General features: G+C 43.8%; 4 protein-coding genes across 6 annotated transcripts in view; all 4 read left to right on the top strand.

Moving 5' to 3' along the window:
• Positions 1–2607, top strand: part of rrp1 (ribosomal RNA processing 1) — a 7427-nt gene extending 4820 nt beyond the window's left edge. The window contains exons 11-14 of the mRNA XM_056464799.1: positions 116–135; positions 228–399; positions 1178–1244; positions 2185–2607. Of these exons, the coding sequence (XP_056320774.1) occupies positions 116–135; positions 228–399; positions 1178–1244; positions 2185–2324 (399 nt within the window). The 3' untranslated portion in view covers positions 2325–2607. The remainder of the gene's footprint in view (positions 1–115; positions 136–227; positions 400–1177; positions 1245–2184) is intronic.
• Positions 2608–2695: 88 nt separating this feature from the next.
• Positions 2696–9212, top strand: cldn10b (claudin 10b). 3 transcript variants are annotated; one of them, XM_056464849.1, is made up of 6 exons: positions 2696–3204; positions 5013–5240; positions 6265–6426; positions 7000–7081; positions 7164–7268; positions 7998–9212. In XM_056464849.1, exons 1-6 carry the CDS (start codon positions 3111–3113, stop codon positions 8128–8130), a joined length of 804 nt encoding a protein of 267 aa, XP_056320824.1. In that variant the 5' UTR covers positions 2696–3110; the 3' UTR covers positions 8131–9212. The 3 variants fall into 3 exon arrangements, with proteins under 3 accessions (XP_056320824.1, XP_056320826.1, XP_056320825.1); XM_056464851.1 differs by having other exon boundaries at positions 7040–7081; positions 7998–8124; XM_056464850.1 differs by lacking the exon at positions 2696–3204 and having other exon boundaries at positions 3214–5240.
• A 15-nt stretch (positions 9213–9227) lies between these two features.
• LOC130234607 (claudin-10) lies at positions 9228–11977 on the top strand. Its single transcript, XM_056464848.1, has 5 exons — positions 9228–9654; positions 9726–9887; positions 10030–10117; positions 11611–11706; positions 11787–11977. Exons 1-5 carry the CDS (start codon positions 9228–9230, stop codon positions 11965–11967), a joined length of 954 nt encoding a protein of 317 aa, XP_056320823.1. The 3' UTR covers positions 11968–11977.
• Positions 11978–13046: 1069 nt separating this feature from the next.
• cldn10c (claudin 10c) lies at positions 13047–18144 on the top strand. The gene is made up of 5 exons (XM_056465046.1): positions 13047–13309; positions 14813–14974; positions 15531–15612; positions 16025–16132; positions 17442–18144. Exons 1-5 carry the CDS (start codon positions 13078–13080, stop codon positions 17563–17565), a joined length of 708 nt encoding a protein of 235 aa, XP_056321021.1. The 5' UTR covers positions 13047–13077; the 3' UTR covers positions 17566–18144.
• The last annotated feature ends 1460 nt before the right edge of the window (positions 18145–19604 follow it).

The raw sequence follows: 19604 nt of genomic DNA on the forward strand, positions 1-19604 counted from the left end.
TTATTGAATATTTCTAACAAGACATTTAGGATTGATTAGGGTTGGAGCAGAGCTGCGGCCCTCCAGGAGTCATGGTTGAGACCTGAACCTTAGACTGACCGTCAGCCAATCAGAGTCCAGCGCTCAGCAGCTCCTGTACTATAAATGATTTGGTCTTGTTGTTTGTTTATTTCATGATTATAATTCATGTTTGGCATTATCAGTAGCGAGAGCTGAGGCTCCTATAGATGCAAACCCAGACCTGCTCTGTTCCACCTCTGCATTCTCTCTCTCTCTCTACAGGAAGCTAAAGATCCAGCACTTCCTGTCAGCACAGACCGGAAGATGAAGAAGAAGTTTGTGCTGAGTCAGAAGAAAGCTCCAGCGCCGCTCTTCTGTAAAGGGCTTAAAAACACACGGGTACACAAACACGCACACACACACACACACACACACACACACACGCACACACAGGTCCTCCACAAAGGGCTCAAACAGCTCATTTATCAGTGTCAGTAGGCCTAGAGGATAACTTTAAGATACCAATGTGGGCTTTCTTTAGGTATGAACACATCCCTTTAGAAGCCGAGCCAGCTTCAGCACAGTTTCTGTATGATCATAGACGAGGCCAATCTTGCTTTATTATGAAGAATGAATCATGTATGTGTCCTGCAGGCGTTTGGCAGCTAATATTGCACACTTTTACCATATTAAACTGCTTATTTAATGCTAAATTAATTAAAGCAGCAGTTCTGCCTTACACCACAGGATGAAGAAACCCCTGAAGAGCATCTCTATATGTAAAACTCAGTAAACCGTCTGCTGTGAGCTTGATGTAACTGTGCTGACGTTGATGATAATTGAACATTAATCAGATGATGTCATTACGCTGCTGTGCCGTCAGCCAATCACTGCAGTGCGGATCATGATCTGGAGGACGGAGAGATCTGTCCACAGCACACACAGATCTCAGATCAGCTCATACAGATGATTTAATCTGATTGATGAACTTGTTTGCAGAACCAAATTAGCCAGAGATCAGTTATCCAGGATCTGCCAAATCAGCTTGGATTATTTAAGAGAGGTTTGCAGAACTGACCCCAGATCAGCTGGACTGACAGCACACAGCTTTATTCTACCCTCCGCTGAGCTCTGAGCTGATTGACTAATAATATAATGTTCTCTGTCTTCTGTGCAGATCTCAGCCGCTGCCAAGACCGACAGGAAGAAAGTCACCTTCGGCCTCAAGAACAACAAAACCGTGGGTACGTGCTTCACCATGATGACAGCTCATAATATTAGACTAGATATTCTTCAAGACACTAGTGTTCAGCTTAAAGTGACATTTAAAGGCTTCACTAGGGTAATTAGGGTAAAGTTAGGGTAATTAGGCAAGTCATTGTATAACAGTGGTTTATTCTGGAGACAATCCAACACTAATATTGCTGAAGGGGGCTAATAATATTGAGCTTAAAATGGGTTAAAAAAATGAAGAACTGCTTTTATTCCAGCCAAACTAAAAGAAATAAGATTTCTCCAGAAGGAAATTAATAGAAAATAATAAATATAATAAAATATATAGAGATCATACAAATGTTCAGAGAATATAATAGGAAATTCTTACATAGAAACAGTCTGTAGACGCACTTTGATTGACATTCTCTCTTTGTACGTGTCATCAGAGGGGGAAAGCCCCGCCCACTAGTGCCCATCTCTCCATCTCATTAGCATAAACAGCAGCCCTGAGTGAGAAGCAGCCGTCTGTCCATTAGCCATCAGAGTGTTTGACTTCATGTTCAAGATCACAGTACGACTACACACAAATGAATATTAAATACAGCCGTAATAAACAGGATAAAATCAGGAAAAACATTATTTTTGTAGTTTATAATAAATTTCCCCTATAGCTGTTTTGGTAGTAAATGTATGATTTCTCTATTGCTGAAGGTGTTCAGTGAGCAGACGCTTATTATAATGGATATAGAGTTTAATAAAACCGTTTTGTTTAAATACACAATAATGATCGTTTATAATGACTGAGAAATGGATCAAACACTCATCTATGCTGAGCTCTGTGTGTGTATATTCACATATAGCGGCGCTGCAGTGTATTTGCGTTCTGCTTTGTGTCTGCTGTGATGTTTCTGAATGATAGAATAAAGGAAACCTGCCGAATATCATCTGATGACGAGTGTTTCTCTGCAGAGTTCAGGAAGTCGGACCGCAGCGCTCTGCTCAGTCCCGACCGTCTGCCCTTTGACCCCAGCCGGGCACCCAAATCTGGGGTGCTGAAGTCGCCGTCGCCCTCCTCCATGAAGAGACCCTCGGCTGCAGACTTCTTTTGAATAAACCCTCCTGGAGGATCTGCTCTGTGTGTGTGTGTGTGTGTGTGTGTGTGTGTGATATTTGATCTAACACACACAGATATTTTATACTCCTGTCTCTCAGCTCTCAAAGTTCTGCTTTATTTTTAAGGATGGCTTATTTTCAGACTGTTTTGAATATTCATGAGTTCCTCCTCCAATGGGAGAGCAGAGAGGATTATTATTGGATGTAAAGACGGGAAGTGATGCTCCGATCTGTAACTATGTTAATAAAACTCAGAGCTGCTCCTCAGACCTGTGCAAATCTCAGAGTCACTCGTTCACTGCATGAACACTGCGTCTGACAGCAGCAGTACTGCAGGAGCGTCTGCATTGAGTGTTCATTCTCTATATGCAGCACGTCTGCGCAGTCTTAAACTATTAAATGTTCATCAAATTAGAAGTGAAGTTGCGTCAATTCAAAGTCGATCAATGTAGAGGAATTTAAGGCCCTTAAACACTATTATACAGGGTTTAGTTGTATGCTGAATCTTTACATTTAGAATTTAATCTGAATATTGACCTGCTTGTGTGAGTGACGTCGCTTCACTCATATTAATGAATCCTCTCGCAGTGCATTATGGGATAACAGCATTCAGTGGATGCGCACTACAGAAGATGCGCTAGACCGCAGTTCTGATGGTGTGAGATGCAATAATAAATGCTGTCTGAACAGATATTCCCATTAGATGTCGCCTACCCTGTTGTTGTCTATTGGAAGGAATGCATCAATAGAGCCGCCATTTTAGTACAGGGCGCACCTTTGAAATGAATGCGGGACCAAGCTGCAGTGGAGGACTGTGGCCATGCAGAGCCAGTGATATATACACATGTAAATCTATGATCGGGAGTTTCCCCGCTGGTCAGTATGCAAATATTGAATTAAATTACAAAAATGATAATTGTACATGACTTTTCTACATGGATGGACCAGTGAGCGCAGTGGTGTTTGCTGATAAAGAGTGTGTGTCTGTGTGATCCTCCCTCCCTGTTTAATTTGGTCTGATCCATTTGTGAATGGATCTCCGTTATGAACTGCTCGTGTGAGCCATCGATATCCCTGCGTCTCACTGTGCATGTCCACTTTCCTGGTCTAAATGGTGTACAACATTTGTAATCAATAATTTGGGGCTGCTCGTTGCTCCAGCTCGTAGCATACAAAATGGTAGAAAACGACATCTGAAATGTTCTGGCTCTGTGCTTTCTCTCTGTTCACTCGTTACTACACCAGCACGCAGCGCTATGCTCAGGGTCCACATGTGATATCTAGTGTATATATCGATGCTGTCTGAAATCAGCCCATGATTTAGTGTGATGAACATTGATGTTCACATCAGGTCAGTGGATTGAACTCTCCATTCCTCTTATAGCAGTGCTTCAGCGACTCCTCTGTCAACACCACATCCACCTCCAGCAGGTTTATCAGCACCATTAACACCTCAAATGATGAAAACACATGAAGAGCTGTGAACACTTCACTAGTGATCCTCTAGCTTCGTGATTTAGAGATCATGTCTATATAGTGTGTATGGTGTTGATATAATGCAGCTTTTTGAAACTGTTCTCAGAGCAGTGAGAAGCTCTTCAGAGAAGTGTGACCTGTTGAGGTCAGTATCAGAATAATAGTCCTGAATGAGTAACCAGACTCCTGGAATCATTAAGAGCTGAACTCTCACACACAGAGACCGTTATAGCTGAAGATCTCATGTCCATAACTTACACTGATCAGTTAAAGAGACAGAAAGACCCCATGGCTGATCTCAGATCAGTGAACCGCTGATACTGCACTACTGATGCTGTTATGATCACTTCATACACCACCGTCCTGCTCTTCCATAAGCGTTTGGGGATGTTATGGAACAAGGGAAGTGTTACAGGTGAGTTTTCCATTTCATCTGCTCGACCTCTGCAGTTACTGAATATTTTCCTAATACATCATTGTGGAGGTGTGTACTGCTGGCCTGGAGGAGTTCTGTCCGCTAGTGTTTGACCAATACCATTCTGTAAAGGGCACCTATTATGCTAATTTTATTTATGCTGGTTTTACACACAGTAGTATGTGTGTGTGTGTGTGTGTGTGTGTCAGCAGTGTGTGAATATCTTCAGCCTCTAATGCTCAACATGATGTAATTGTGTTCTAATCAGACTTGATGCACATTCACCCATTGTACATGTCATCAGAGGGACAAAAGCCCCGCCCACTAGTCTCCATCTCATTAGCATAAACAGCAGCCCTGAGTGAGAAGCAGCCGTCTGTCCATTAGCCATTAGAGTGTTTGAGCTGCTGAAGATAATGTCAGCATAGACTAAGAGGATTATAGATGTGGAGTTTTAGATGAACAGAGACAGGAGCGACATAGACTGACAGAAGCATCAAGCACACACACATGCACACCTGACCAGCACTCACAACACACACTGCTGTTTTACATCTGTCACTATGGGGACGCACAGCTGTGATATGGAGCTGTAATGCGCTCTAAACCTGCCGGAACTACTTTAACTTTTATCTGACTACAGCCAAACACCTGAGAGTGACCATCAGCCAATCAGAATCCAGCAGGTTTGTAGTGTAGGTGTTCATAAAGGGCTGTTCTCCTCTCTGTCTGGCAGTGTTCAGTGTTCCTCCTCCTGGAATATATCACGCAGCTCTTCTAGTGCTCTTTACAGGCTGGAGAATGAGGAACATGGCGCGAGAGATCTTGGCCTTCATCCTCTGCACCTCAGGCTGGGTGCTGATCTCCTCCACATTACCCACAGACTACTGGAAGGTGTCTTCGATCGACGGCACGGTCATCACCACAGCCACCTTCTGGTCCAACCTGTGGAAAACCTGCGTGACCGACTCCACCGGCGTCTCCAACTGCAAAGACTTCCCTTCAATGCTGGCACTGGACGGTCAGTTTCTGAGCTCCTGTTTATCTACAGCTGAAGCCTGCACGTCTGATTTAGCAAGGGTTATTATGTACAGGGGTTAGGGAATGTGTAACGTGGACTACTGAATATGTGAGTAAAACTGGGGGAGTCTTTATGTGCAGATGGTCAGCTACAGTACATTTAAGGATACACCTGTACGTTATGTGCTCATATATACAGTTGAAGACTATTATTCATCCTCCTGTGAGATATAAAACATTCCCCAGGGGATGTTAACAGATCAAGGACATTATCACAGTAATTCCTGTTGTCTAATCACTGATTTATTTTCTCTTTGTCATGATGACAGCACATAATATTAGACTAGATATTCTTCAAGACACTAGTATTCAGCTTAAAGTCACATTTAAAGGCTTCACTAGGGTAATTAGGGTAAAGTTAGGGTAATTAGGCAAGTCATTGTATAACAGTGGTTTATTCTGGAGACAATCCAACACTAATATTGCTGAAGGGGGCTAATAATATTGACCTTAAAACAAGTAAAAACTGCTTATATTCTAGCCAGAATAAGACTAATAAACCTCTCCGTTAAGCAGGATTTGGGAAATATTGTAAACCGAATTATAATTTTACTGGGAGAATGCTTTTACCTTCGACTGTACTTCTCGATTAGAGGACTGGTAACTTTACGTCTCCTTGTTCAGCATCATTACACACTTCATCACACTGAGCTGATTTATTCTGGAATAATGCTCTCCATGCTTGTGGAAAGTAAACACAGCGCAGCCTGAAATGAGTCAATGTTTAGCACTGAGGGCAATAAAACTGATGCATTTCTCTCCAGGCTGTTTTCCAATCGTTCAGTAGTTTCGTGGGTTAACTAGCGAGCTAATATTTGGCCAGTGGAGACCCGTCTGCTGCCCCGGCACAGGAATCAGAGAAAGTGTTGGAGCTCGTGAAGCTTCATTAATGCAGAGCGCAGCAGCGGTGTCTGATGACTGAATAACACTACTGCACTGTCTGAAGTGTGTGTGATGTCGAGCAGGTTATATCCAGGTGTGCCGTGGCCTGATGATCACTGCTGTCTGTCTGGGTTTCTTTGGCTCCATCTTCGCTCTGATCGGCATGAAGTGCACTAAGATCGGCGGCCCGGACAAGTTCAAAGCCAGAGTCGTCAGCTTCGCTGGATTCAACTTTGCTTGTACCGGTGAGTTCCTCTCTCTCATTAAAGCACCTTTAAGGCCGTACACTGTATGAGTGACCGGATTCTGTGTTTGAACAGTCCGACTCGGCCGGGCTACGATAGGCAGGGTTGTAGATGTGTTACGCTGCTCTTGTGTACCAATAAATCCAGCAATATCAGCTGGGAGAGAAGAACAGCTTCATAAACATCCGGCAAGTCTCAGATCTCTAGCCTGTTACACAGCCAACGATAAATACCTGTTCAGGTTAGGGTACCATCGAGGGATCGTACAGGTGCAGATACTAGAGAAGAAACCGCACGCTAAAGAGGGCGGAGCTCTTGAACACGCCCACTGATTGTGTGATCTCCATGGACCAATGGCAACTCAAAGGTGTTCAGCAGCCAAAACAAACTCCCCTATAAGTAACTATGATGAGCAGTTTGAAAGAACTCAGAACCATCTTCGCTCCAGACGGATTTTGTTCGAAATGACGTCATTTAAATAGGTTCTTTGATTTGGTTTTGAGGTGCAGCGGGTCGCTATGCTCTCTGACAGTGCTGTGCAGTGTTGTCTGTTGTTGGCCTGTTTCTCCGCAGGTCTGTGCTCTCTGACTGCATACTCGCTCTACGCTCACAGGATCACCTCGGAGTTTTTCGACCCCATGTTTGTCGCGCAGAAGTACGTGTGTTTTCTTCTTCTCAGCAGAAGGTGTCAGGAGTGCTGCTGTGCTGAAGTCTTGTGTGTGTGTGTGTGTTGTCAGGTATGAGCTGGGCGCCGCTCTGTTCATCGGCTGGGCTGGATCCACTCTGTGTCTGCTCGGAGGAGCGCTCTTCACCCTGTCCATGGCTGACGGCAGCAGCAACAAGTAAAGGCCTGACTGCTGTAGTGCTCACAATGACCTTAAGCCTTGTGTACTGTTCAGATTGACTCCCCTTTGGTGATGTTGGGGGCTGTTTTTGCCCCATTGACTTCCATTATAATCGCATTTATTGATTGCAAAGCCATGACAGCAGATAATCATGCATTCTTGATTGCTGCTGGTCTCCCATTGGGAAGAGGGACAGTTTGATCATCAGTGTGCAGCATTAACCCTTTAGATCGGCCCGTGCTGAAGAGTTTCTGTCTTTTATATAGAGTAAAACAGCAGATAATAGTGTGTGTGTGGAGATACACCCTCTGTGTTTACTGTGTTCTGACAGCTGAGGGGATTACTCGAGTTTCTCCACACGTATCAAGATAAGTGTAACAGAAACTTAAGCCTTTAGATGATGGAAGTCAATGGGGCAAAAACAGCCCCCAACACAACAGAAGGGTAGTAAATGTGCCCAGAGTGTATTGTTGAGTTTATTTTAAAGCATGTTCCCAAAATATGTCAAAATACGATTTGTCTGCAAAAATCAGTCTATTTAATTTGCCAAATTAAGCCTCAAAATCAGCCCAGAGTGGGTGAAAACGACCCAACAGCACACAAGGGTTAAGCACGGTCACTGTATTTCAGATTTCTGTGCGCTGTGTGCCGGTGGACTTTTCGTGTCATCATAACACCTGCTTTGTTTGGTCATTTGTGGTCATGACGGATGTTTGTGGTTGTCAGGAGTTCTCCGAACAGAAGAGTGGCGTCTCTAATGTCGGGAGCGATGCCTCAGAGTCAGACGTCTCACACCAGGAGGACTCTTCCAGAATACAGCAGCACTCCACAGCACTTCGACAAAAACGCCTACGTATAACACACTCCAGACCTGATCTGCTAACTCTGAGATCAGAAGCAAAGAATAACTCAATCCAGAGCTTTCACAAGACTACCGTTCATCTTTACAACACAAATGATGAAATCTGTACATTTTACTTGCTTTTTATTGTAGATGACAAACTGTTTGTATAACTTGTGCAAATTTTTATACTTTTTATACTCTAATCATTGTATAGGAAATATTTCACTGTGAATACATCTGAGCATCGAGTCACGTTCAGTCTCGACGTTCAGTATATGACATTCGACATTCAGTATACGCGCATGAGAGCAGTTCACTGAATGGCCAGCGGTGTCGCTAACATCTAGAGTTTCCCAGTCGTGCGTTCAGCCCAAATTTCTTAAGCTGCAAAATATTCAATGCATAAGCATGTTTTAAACCTGGCCTGATGCTGGGGTCACAACAAATGCAGACCAGGCGGAATGAAGACCACACCATGTGTAGCATGTTTCCCATGATGTGTGTTACAGAGCTCAGCATATATGAGTACACCCCTCACTAATCTCTCTTCTAAATTCATATTTTTAATAGGAGCTCTACAATCTTATATTTGTGCATATACATTAGATTAGTCAGTACTGACGCCAAATCTGGAGCTCATCTAACACAATAACATTCAATAACGATCCCAAAACTAAAACTAGCACAGCCAAATTTATATCATTCATTCCTTTTCTTCTCAGCTTAGTCCCTTTATTAATCAGGGGTCGCCACAGCAGAACGAACCGCCAACTATTCCAGCACATGTTTTGCGCAGAGGATGCCCTTCCAGCTGCAACCCCTCACTGGGAAACACCCATACACACTCATTCACACACACTCCCATACACTACAGCCAGTTTAGTTCCTCAGTTCCCCTATAGCGCATGTGTTTGGACTGTGAGGGAAACCGGAGCACCCGGAGGAAACCCACACCAACACGGGGAGAACATGCAAACTCCACCTTAATAATCAATGTGATTAAAAAATAAAGTTATTGTTTAATGAATAATGAGTGTAAAGTTATTGAATTGTTTCTAAATAGTATTGAGTGATAAGTGATGGGTCAACAGACTGAGTGTTGATATCTGTGGATGTTTCTGCAGGATGTGTGTGCTTTGATTATCTTTACATATTCTCTCCGTGTCCGAGAAACACCTGATACTGTTTACAGTAAAGCAGCGTCACGGTGTGTGTGTGTGTGTGTACGATCACAACACAGGCTCTCCTGGAGTGTGTGTGTGTGTGAGTGTGTGTGTGTGTGGAGCTCAGTGTCTGCGTTGAGAGCCATGAGGAAGAGGCTGATCCAGGTGTTGGGGTTCCTGATCTCCACCTTCGGCTGGCTGTTCGTCAGCTGTACTCTGGCCATGGACTACTGGAGGATCCTCTATGTGGGAGGGAAAGGCGGAAACTGGATGATGAAGGCATCCTGGTACTGGTCCAACCTGTGGAAGGACTGTGTGACGGACATGTCATCCATCGCCGACTGCAGAGAGTACGACGCGCTGTGGGCCGTCACACGTAAGGCCGTCTCTGTCTGCTCTGTTGTTGTCTGAGCTCTGGTGTGTCAGTTGTGTTGTCCTCCTCTATAGCGTATGTTCAGGCTGTGCGCGGGCTGCTGATGATCGCTATGGGTCTGGGCTTCATCGCCGCTATCCTCTGCTTCATCGGGATGGAGTGCACCTACATCGGTGGCAGTGAGAAGAACAAACGCAGAGTTTTACTAGCCGGAGCAGCGTCCCATTGTGTCGGTGGTGAGCAAAACCAAATATTTCTGTTTGTTCCCGGGGCACATGACCCAGCTTTCTACATGTGGAACACCCCTGCTGCTGCGGATCGACTTGGATGATTGTCTTCTCTGTATTCACCCACATGTGTGTGTTGAAACCCTCACAGGTCTGTCAGCGGCTGCAGCATATTGTTTATACACCAACAGAGTCGCCAGTGCTGCCTTTGCTCCTGCTGTTGACACCACTGTTATAAGGTACGGGATTCTCCGTCATGCAGAGATGTGCTTCGATCACACACTTTCCCTCGCTCGCTCGCTCATGCAGCTGAATGATTGCATTAAACAGGCTGTGAAAAACACAATCCACTTCAATACAGCTGCAAATAAAGGCAGGTCATCAAGTGATCCATTTCAGAGACGACACATGCTGAGCAGATTTCTGAAAAGCAGAAGTCTTCAAGTCCAGAATATCACTGAAGTCTCACTTCTGATTATGTGTGAGGTTAAGAGGCAGTGCAGTGTGTGGATTTTAATTAAAACAGCTCCGACTGCAGAGAAGGGTCACTAGTCATGATGAAATTAAATGTACAGATGACCCGTTCAGCTCAGTGTGTTCAGTAGTAGCTGATATGAATATCTGTGCATCCTCCAAAATAAATGCATATACACAACATCATAAGACTTAATATTAGGTTAGATTTAGATCAGGTGACCAATATTCAATGTCTAGCCTACGTCCAATGATGACGTCAAAGTACGTTGATATTTGGTTGATTTGAGGTTGTGTTTGAAAGTGACCAAAATCCATCGTCTGATAATGTCATAGTGGTAACGTCCACACAACGTCAAGGTGTAACATGATTAGATATTGATATTTGGTTGATTTTAGGTTGGACATTGGCGTTGGCCTGACATTCGGTTCTGATGTCAACTTGATTTTCATTTCCAAACAAATCCAACGTCGCCATGATGTTGGGGTACAGCGTCAATATGACGTCATGTTGACGTCCTGTAGCTGCAGGGTATATATATATATATGAGCAATTCCGTGCAAATGTCCACATTACCATGTAAAAATAGAGATTTCACCCAAATCCAGAAACTGTTTCTGGGTTTTTAGTGTCAGCAAGTATCCTACAGCACTTTAGAAATACTCAAATACATCTGTCAATGATTTAAAACCGTTATATTTGATTTACCAAAGTCACACAAGTGGCAATTCCACATCTGTCACATCCATAACGGAGACATTTCACACTGTAACGAGGCTTTTTCCTCATAAACGTGAAAATATTACATCAAATAAACCAATCACTTTAGTTTTATAGTGAGCCGACTCTTCTCCTTTTGATTAGCGGGGTTTCTTTTGGGTTGTGCAGTTTAATTCACAGAATTAATGTTGTAAACTGTAAACTCGCAGACGTTTTCAGGCACATTTATAACGCGTGTTTATTTCCCTCATATAAAGTATAAAACATGTTTACAGATGTATATTTCTCTGATCCCGTAACTCAGTGCTCAGCTCTTCTGGATAATATAAACAGATGCTTCAATATAATGTTAGCATGGACTTTCTGTTTTGAGTGTTACTGCAAATGTCTCATCCATAACACTGGACCTGCTCATATATATATATGTATATATATCCTTTTATCTTGAAGTCTTTCAGTTCACGTCTGTGCTGAGGAACTCTTGAGCGATTACTCCATGTCTTTCATATTCCTACACCTTTACTCTGGTTTGTGTAGGTATGGCATAGGAGCGCCGATATTCTTTGGACTAGTTGGAAGTTTCCTCATAATTCTTGGCTCTGTTTTATACACCGTGACAAACGTCTCCACAAGGTCAGTAGCTGATTCAGTCAAACCTACAGAACCAGGAATACATGCAACCTGAGGAATGAATCTGCCGCTCTGTTCTGCAGGAAGAAGACCGTATCTGTGGGCAGAACGCTGTACACTCGTCCATCATACGGCCGGCGGACGGCCAGTAAAACAGCGTACACTTCTGCATACTCGGCTCCGTCCCGACAGTCCAGCTCTCGCCTGTCCAGAATGTCACGGGCCACAGATGAGAAACCTCAGGCCAGAGACACGTTTGTGTGAAGAGACCCCCCCCCCCCCCCCCCCCCCCCCTACAGCAGCTCTGTCAAGGAAAACAGTCAGAGATTAATAAAGAGATGTGTTTAAATTAATGCATGTGCTCTGGTTTATCGATCAAACACACAGCTCAGTGCACACTTCACAGTAAAGCTCGGAGGATCACAGTAAAGCTCATTTCCCAATACAGATCAATTACTATAGAGAAGATGAGCGGCAGTGTTTCCCAGCACTGACATCTGCTGTGTAAAACATACGCTGGAATAGTTGGAGGTTCATTCTACTGTGGCGACCCCTGAAATGGAGACTGAGCTGAAGGAAAATGAATGAAAGATTTGTGCTCTGTCTACAGCAGTGTTTCTCAACCATGTTCCTAGATGAGCAGCAGCTCTGCACATTCACCATGTCTCCTTAACCGAACACACCTGATTCAGATCATCAGCAGAGGCTGAGAGACCTGTAATGGGTTTGACAGACAGAGGAGACATCCAGAACATGCAGTGCTGGTGGAGCTTCTGGAACGTGGTTGAGAAACACTGGTCTACACCAAAGCGACCTGATCATCTGTGGGATGGGAACCAGTGAGGGACGCTGAGCTTCCATGTACACTAGTGCGCATCTGTTTTAAAGGGCACCTATGATTGGGCACGCCAACACAGGGAGAACATGCAAACTCCACACAGAAACGCCAACTGACCCAGGCGGGACTCGAACCAGAGACCTTCTTACTGTGAGGCCACAGCGCTAATTAATTATTAATGTTCATAACCATGTTCATGTGTGTTTTGAGAAATGCCTGCATCATGCTGATGTTGTTGATCCAGTAGATGGTAAAGCAGTGAAGACACACACACACACACACACACACACTCTCTCTCTGCTGTTTGGATGAGACCTGCGGCCAGCTCATGCTCAGATGAGTTATTTTCTGTTGTCGGTGGCCTTTGCAACATGAACGTGTGTCATAGGGGTTGTTGGCAGCAGTGTGTATACAATAAACAGAGAGAGTGTGTGTGTGTTGTTGACACCACAAACACACATATAGCAGTGAAAGCTGTGGATCTGGAGAGTGTGTGTGTGTGTGTGTTCTCGTCTTCAGCTTGTCTCCATCACAGCATGCATTACAGGACGGTCCTGATGCACACTGAAATGGTGTGTTTTATAGTGTGTGTGTGCGGCTGGCTGCTGGTCTGCTCCACCGTGCCCACTGAGTGCTGGGCGTACTCTGAGGTGCACACTTCAGTGCTCACTTCCTCTCACTACTACTCCAACCTGTGGAAGGACTGTCTCTCCGACTCCACCGGCGTCTCCGACTGCAAAGTCTTCCCCACATTTCTGGCTCTGCGCAGTGAGTATCCACACACACACACACACACACACACACACACATCAGCAGTGCTGGGGAAAGTAATGGGTTACCACACTGAGTTACTCCACTATAAGGTGACTGGTTGTGTTCATTACTCTTCATGGGCAGTAATGCGCTGTTGTACTTTTGCGTTACATGTTCTGCCCGTCTGAGGCTCGATCCCTCTCAGAACCTGCAGGGGTCTTCTTTTATTAACAGAGGAGCTCTGCACTGAACAACACACTGAATACCCTTCATATCAGTGATAGTAATGTAGGATCATCTGATCTTCTCAGAGCTCTACATGTCCTACACTGAAAATACAGATTTGTTCACTCAACTCAACTTAGTTACGTCATCTTTTTGCTTTGACTCAGTTAAGTTGTACTGACTTAATCCATCAACAGTTCTCAACTTAAAATATTTTGCTGACAGAGTTAAATAATTGACCCAACTTCCTCTTTTGAGTTAACTGGACTTGCTAAGTTTAGTTTTAATTGGTTAACTTACATTATCAAGTTAGCAGAAGTTTAAAACATCTTACATTTTTAAGTTCAATGAACTTAATCTAGCAGATTTTCTTAATTAGAAAAAGAACAGATAATGAAATACATCACACATGTCATGAAGTGAAGTTTCACAGACTAATTTCGAGAGGAGCAGGTGATCTGATCGACTACAGCTGATCCTTATTGCTAATCATTAGCCTATCAGATTATTCTAAAACTACTGTAAATATCCTGCCTAAACGTCATTGCCTATCTTCTTTTTCTTCTTTATCCCCCCCCCCCTATCCTTCCTTTCTCCCTCCTCCTTATTCTATGATCGGGCGACACGGTGGCTCAGTGGCTAGTGTTGCAGCAGGAGGGCCAAAGTTTCAAGGTTTAATTGAGCCAGTCGGCACTCCCTGCGCCGAGTTTGCATGTTCTCCTCGTATTCGCGTGGGTTTTCCCCGGGTCCTCCGGTTTCCTCTAAAAACATGTACTTAAACAAATTGTATTAACAGTCATACACACATACTGACTCAATCAGAACCACCATATTAGTCAAAGTATAAACGGGGGCACTCGAGAGATCGCTGATCTCGTATCCCTCCATATGCTCATTGACCAGGCAGGAACCTTGGGCTCATCTATCTCTGAGCTCAGGGTTCTCTCCCGGGACCGCATGCCAAACCTGCTGTTATTGTCGAGCATTATCTAAGTGTGAACTCTTAAACGGTCTTTATTCTCAATTGAGCAATTACACACACTCTACTTACAATATCAGCGTCTTTCTAAAGTATTTGTTCTTATAAAGTCAGTCATTTTGACTCTGTGTATTGTTGGTTATTCCTGCAAATATACACAGAGAACTGGTGTTGTCCTCCAAGGTCAGGTATTTTAGCACAGTGAAGGTTTATTTGGAGTAACTGTAGTAAAGCGCTTCATTATAGTGCTCTGTAAATAATCTATATCTGTGCTGGAGCTGAATGTGTCTATTGTCCTGTCCGTCATTTGACAGCGTACATTCACGTGTGCCGATCCTTCCTCTTCATATCCATACTCCTGGGGATATTCGGTTCCATTCTGGCTTTAGTGGGGATGAAGTGCACCAAACTCGGAGGATCTGAAACTGTCAATGCCAAAGTCACCTTCGCTGGAGGGATCAATTACCTGACGTCAGGTAGTGCTTCTGCTCAGTCCAGTGTGTGTTTCAGTGCTTCTGCTCAGTCCAGTGTGTGTTTCAGTGCTTCTGCTCAGTCCAGTGTGTGTTTCAGTGCTTCTGCTCAGTCCAGTGTGTGTTTCAGTGCTTCTGCTCAGTCCAGTGTGTGTTTCAGTGCTTCTGCTCAGTCCAGTGTGTGTTTCAGTGCTTCTGCTCAGTCTAGTGTGTGTTTCAGTGCTTCTGCTCTTAGTGCACTCAGAAATGAACACTCTGTCATTAATTACTCTTTTCAATCCCCTTCGTCCATCTTCAGACACAAATGAAGGTATTGTAGATCAAGTGAGAGAGCTCCTCATCTTCCACAGACAGCAAGGGTCTGTCTATGGGGTCTGCTCTGGATTTGGGTCGAGTCTCAGGACCCTTGCTGTCTGTGCAGGATGAGGAGCTCCAGCATTTCAGCTCAAATATCCTCATTTGTGTCTGAAGATGAACAGAGGACTCAGGGGATCGACAGAAGAGAGAGTAACTAATGACAGAACCTTCAGTTTTGCGTGAACGAAGCTTTTCATGTTCTCAGGCCTCTGCGGGATGTTCGCCTACAGCTGGTACGGCCACAGGGTTGTTTCTGAGTTCAAGGACCCAGCTTACGTAGGAAAGAGGTGAGTATTTGAGTGATTATCTGATATGGATGGGAGACCACATGGGAAAGCTCGGCTGCTGCTGGAAGTGGTGTTAGTTAGACCAGCAGGCGGCTGCGTCCTGCGGTCAGTGTGGGTCCTAAAGCAACAGTTTTTCAGATGAGATGTTAAACCGAGCTCCTGACTCTCTGTGCTCATTAATAATTCCAGGATGTCCTTAGAAAAAGGGTAAAAAGGGTAGGGGTTTAAGCCCGGCATCCTGGCCAAATCTGCCCACTGGCCTCTGTCCATCCCCATATCATAAGCGGCTTCATCACTCCGTCTCCTCTCCACCACTCTAAGTGTTCAGAAATGTGTAAATGTAAGGAAATATCATTATTATCATCATATGAGCTGATGTTGAGTTGTGATGAGCGTCCGTCTGACGCTGCAGGTATGAACTGGGACCGGCTCTGTTTGTGGGATGGGGAGGATCGGCTCTGCTGATACTGGGAGGACTGGTGTTCAGCTTTACTGCAGGAAATGAAGGATTCCAGTCAAGGTATCAACACACACCACAGCAGCGGACATCTCTGAACAAGACACCGATGTAGATCTAGGAGTAAATGTGGGAATACAACATGACCAACAGAACAGTTCAGCTAGATTTAGAGGCAGTTCCCTCAGTTAGATTTCTTTAATCCTCAGCTCCAGATTTTCAATAGTCAGCCAAATCGTTTCCACTAAGTAGTTCGGTTCGGATCGGTACGGGCCACCTTTATCAGGCTTGCTTTTGCCAAATGGTACTAATGTATACCAATATAAATGTTCATTACTAACCTTTCTATGAACAGGATTTGATTATTACTGCAGATCAATGATTACAGAAAAGGTAAGCACAGTGCAAACCACAGCCTGATGGCGTAGTTGACCAGGTCCGCTACGTAGCAGACCTTGAACTGCCCACTACGGTAATGCCCATGCTACTGTGATGGTTGGGTTTAGGGTAGGAGGAGGTGTGGGCGATTGTCAGCTACGTAGCGGACCTGGTCAACTACATCATCAAGATGCGGGGTGCAGGGAGGACTGTCTCGAATCTTTAATCTTCACCAGCACATGTGACCTCTGTTAGAAAGTTACTCCATCATTCCGAGTTCATTCATTCATTCGTTTTCTTTTCGGCTTAGTCACCACAGTGGAATGAACCGCCAACTTATCCAGCATATGTTTTACGAAGTGGAAACACCCATACACACTCACACTCACTCATACACTACGGACAATTTAGCTTACCCAATTCACCTGTACCACATGTCTTTGGATTGTGGAGGAAACCGGAGCACCCAGAGGAAACCCACGCCAACGCAGGGAGAACATGCAAACTCCACACAGAAACACCAACTGACCTAGCCGAGGCTCGAAACAACGACCTTCTTGCAGTGAGGCGACAGCACTACTCACTGCGCCACCGCGTCGCCCCATTCCGAGTTCATAATAGTCCAACAGGTGATGATAATAGTTCAACATGGCGGTTTGTTCATCCTTTAGCCTGCTGAAAGAATCCTCTGCTCCTTTGCTTTTTCAGAAAAGAAATCAGTTATTAGAAATGAGTTATTAAAACTGTTATGATCAGAAATGTGTTGATGAAATCTGCTGTCTGTTAAACTTTCAACTTCACTGACAGCATCACCACAACACTCCACATTTACTGATCCACAACATCCAACACATCTTCAACAATGGCTCAAAACGCTTCGGCAAAGCCCCGTTTATACAAGACAAACCCAAAAACACTCATTATTTTGGAGAAATTGAAACCGAGCTGATTTTAGCCTGATTTTGAGAACACTCTACCTGTTGTTGATCTGCAGGACAGTGAAGCGCTCGTCTCCGCTCTCAGGAGAAAAGCAGATCATCCTGAGCTCTTCCTCATCCTCATCCTCAGACAAGCAGAAGTCCAGCAGAGCGGCGTATGGACTCGACGCTTATGTCTGAACTGATGATGATGATTAATGTTCTTTAGTAGTGGAGTAAAGCAGACAGTAAGCTGTTCAGCAGTGGGGTGAAGATTAGTGTTAGGTATTGTCATACATTAGGATACTCCTTTATAAAGTTGCATTAGCTCCTCTTCATGGTCAGTAATGTGGTACAGTACTGTTCCTCCCCTTTGCTGACTCTTGATCTTTCAGAAATTGCAGGGTTTCTTCTTATTGTTTACCAGAGGAGTTTTGCAATAAACACACTGAATAACCCCTAGTCACCTTTAAAACACATCAGTGATAATAATAATGTAAGATCATCTGATCTTCTGAGAGCTCTACATGCTGTATATGCAGATTAATGACAGTGTAAAGCAGTGTGCTTGCTAGAGGTGTTTTTGGATGTGCAGTCAGGGATGGCTTTGTAATCTGCTAGTGATGGACCGCTCTTGATGATTCCGGTTCTCTCTTTGTGTTTTGTTTTTAAAGCAAATTGTCGGATTCTAATAGATTTCCATCTACACCCCCCCCCCCCCGTTTTATTTAAAGCTAGAATCTGTCAGCTCTAATCTGAGCACATGTATAAACGTGTCTCTGTGTCTGGGTGGTGTTGTGTATGATTAATGTGCAGGTTAGTGTATGCTCCATCAGCTCTTTCTGTCAGCTTTGTGTTTAATTAAAGAATTAATAAACTATTATGGCTCAAAACTGTTTTTTTGTGTCTAATTTATATGTTTTGTGGCAAGTAGCCATGTTTAAAAAAAGGGCTAAAGTACATCCAGGCGGTCTGCTTCATGTCGAGCTGCTGATAAACCTGTCAGGCCTTATTCTGCAGTAACCTCCTGCATGTTAGGGATGGCTGCTGTGAAACTGATGAGTCGAGATCCCGAAGCGCAAGTGTTTCGAAACACCATGTCATGTGACTACAGCGATTCAAAGCATAGGCCATTTCAGAAGTTATTATTAGCTAAACATTTCCTCAACCTTTACTTGTTCCAAACCGGTTTGTCATTTTTTCCCCTCTCTTGAACACAAAAGAAGATATTTTGAAGAAAGCTGGAAACCTGTAACCATTGACTTACATTGACATAGTATTTGTTTTTTCCTTTCTTCGAGGTTAATAGTTACAGGTAACTGATGTAAAAAACAAACAACAACAAAAAATAAATATATATATATATATCATTTAAAAGCCTCAATCATTTAAAGTTTGGATCGGGGGTAATAGTACACCACCTTTTTTTAGCACTACACCGCTGGTAAACACCCCTTCAAACGAAGATTTTTCAGGACCACACTCGAATCCAAGGGGTAAGAAAACTTCCCAGAATGCACCAGCCACAGCTGCACCCGGAAGGAGATCCACAAATTAGGATTTTTTTTTTTTTTGTCATTATTAGGAATTTTTACCACAAACAAACATGTTTTAATATATTCATAACCGCGTTCATGTTTTACCCTGAAGCTTTAAAAAAAAAAGCAAAAACTGATAAATTTGGCGATCTATAATCCATAATCATAACTCCTGTACAGCAGTCCCACAACATCCTGACACTCGAATATCCTGTCAGAGAAGTCTAGTGTCTGGGAATGAGCTGTTTACAGTGTCTGCTATAATGTTAGTTTTGTTTTTGGTGTGTTTACAGATGAATATGGCCACTGTGTAAATGGCCAGAACTCCAATGCTGATTTGCACAAATACTCTGAAATTACAGTGATGTATTTGATTAATGTTACATTTTTATGACCAAAACAAGACATATTTATTCACAGTGTTTGTTCGGATGTTAGATCAATGTTAAAACCAAACACACTACAAGAACAGAGCATTTAAAAACTGACGTCTATAGCTGCATCACGCTGGACTCGACCCCATAATCTCTGCATGCTGGTCAGGAACTCTCCTAGCTCCACCAGATCAGCTGAAGCCTCGACTGTACAATGTGGGGGTTAATACCTCTATTAGCTTTACGGTTTGTAGCTGCTCCAGAGCAATGCATAAATGCCCTCTAGGTGTCGCTGTAGAGACGGCTTTCAAACTGTTTCCATAGTCTC

Source organism: Danio aesculapii, chromosome 9 (assembly GCF_903798145.1).
Source record: "Danio aesculapii chromosome 9, fDanAes4.1, whole genome shotgun sequence".
Lineage (NCBI taxonomy): Eukaryota > Metazoa > Chordata > Actinopteri > Cypriniformes > Danionidae > Danio > Danio aesculapii.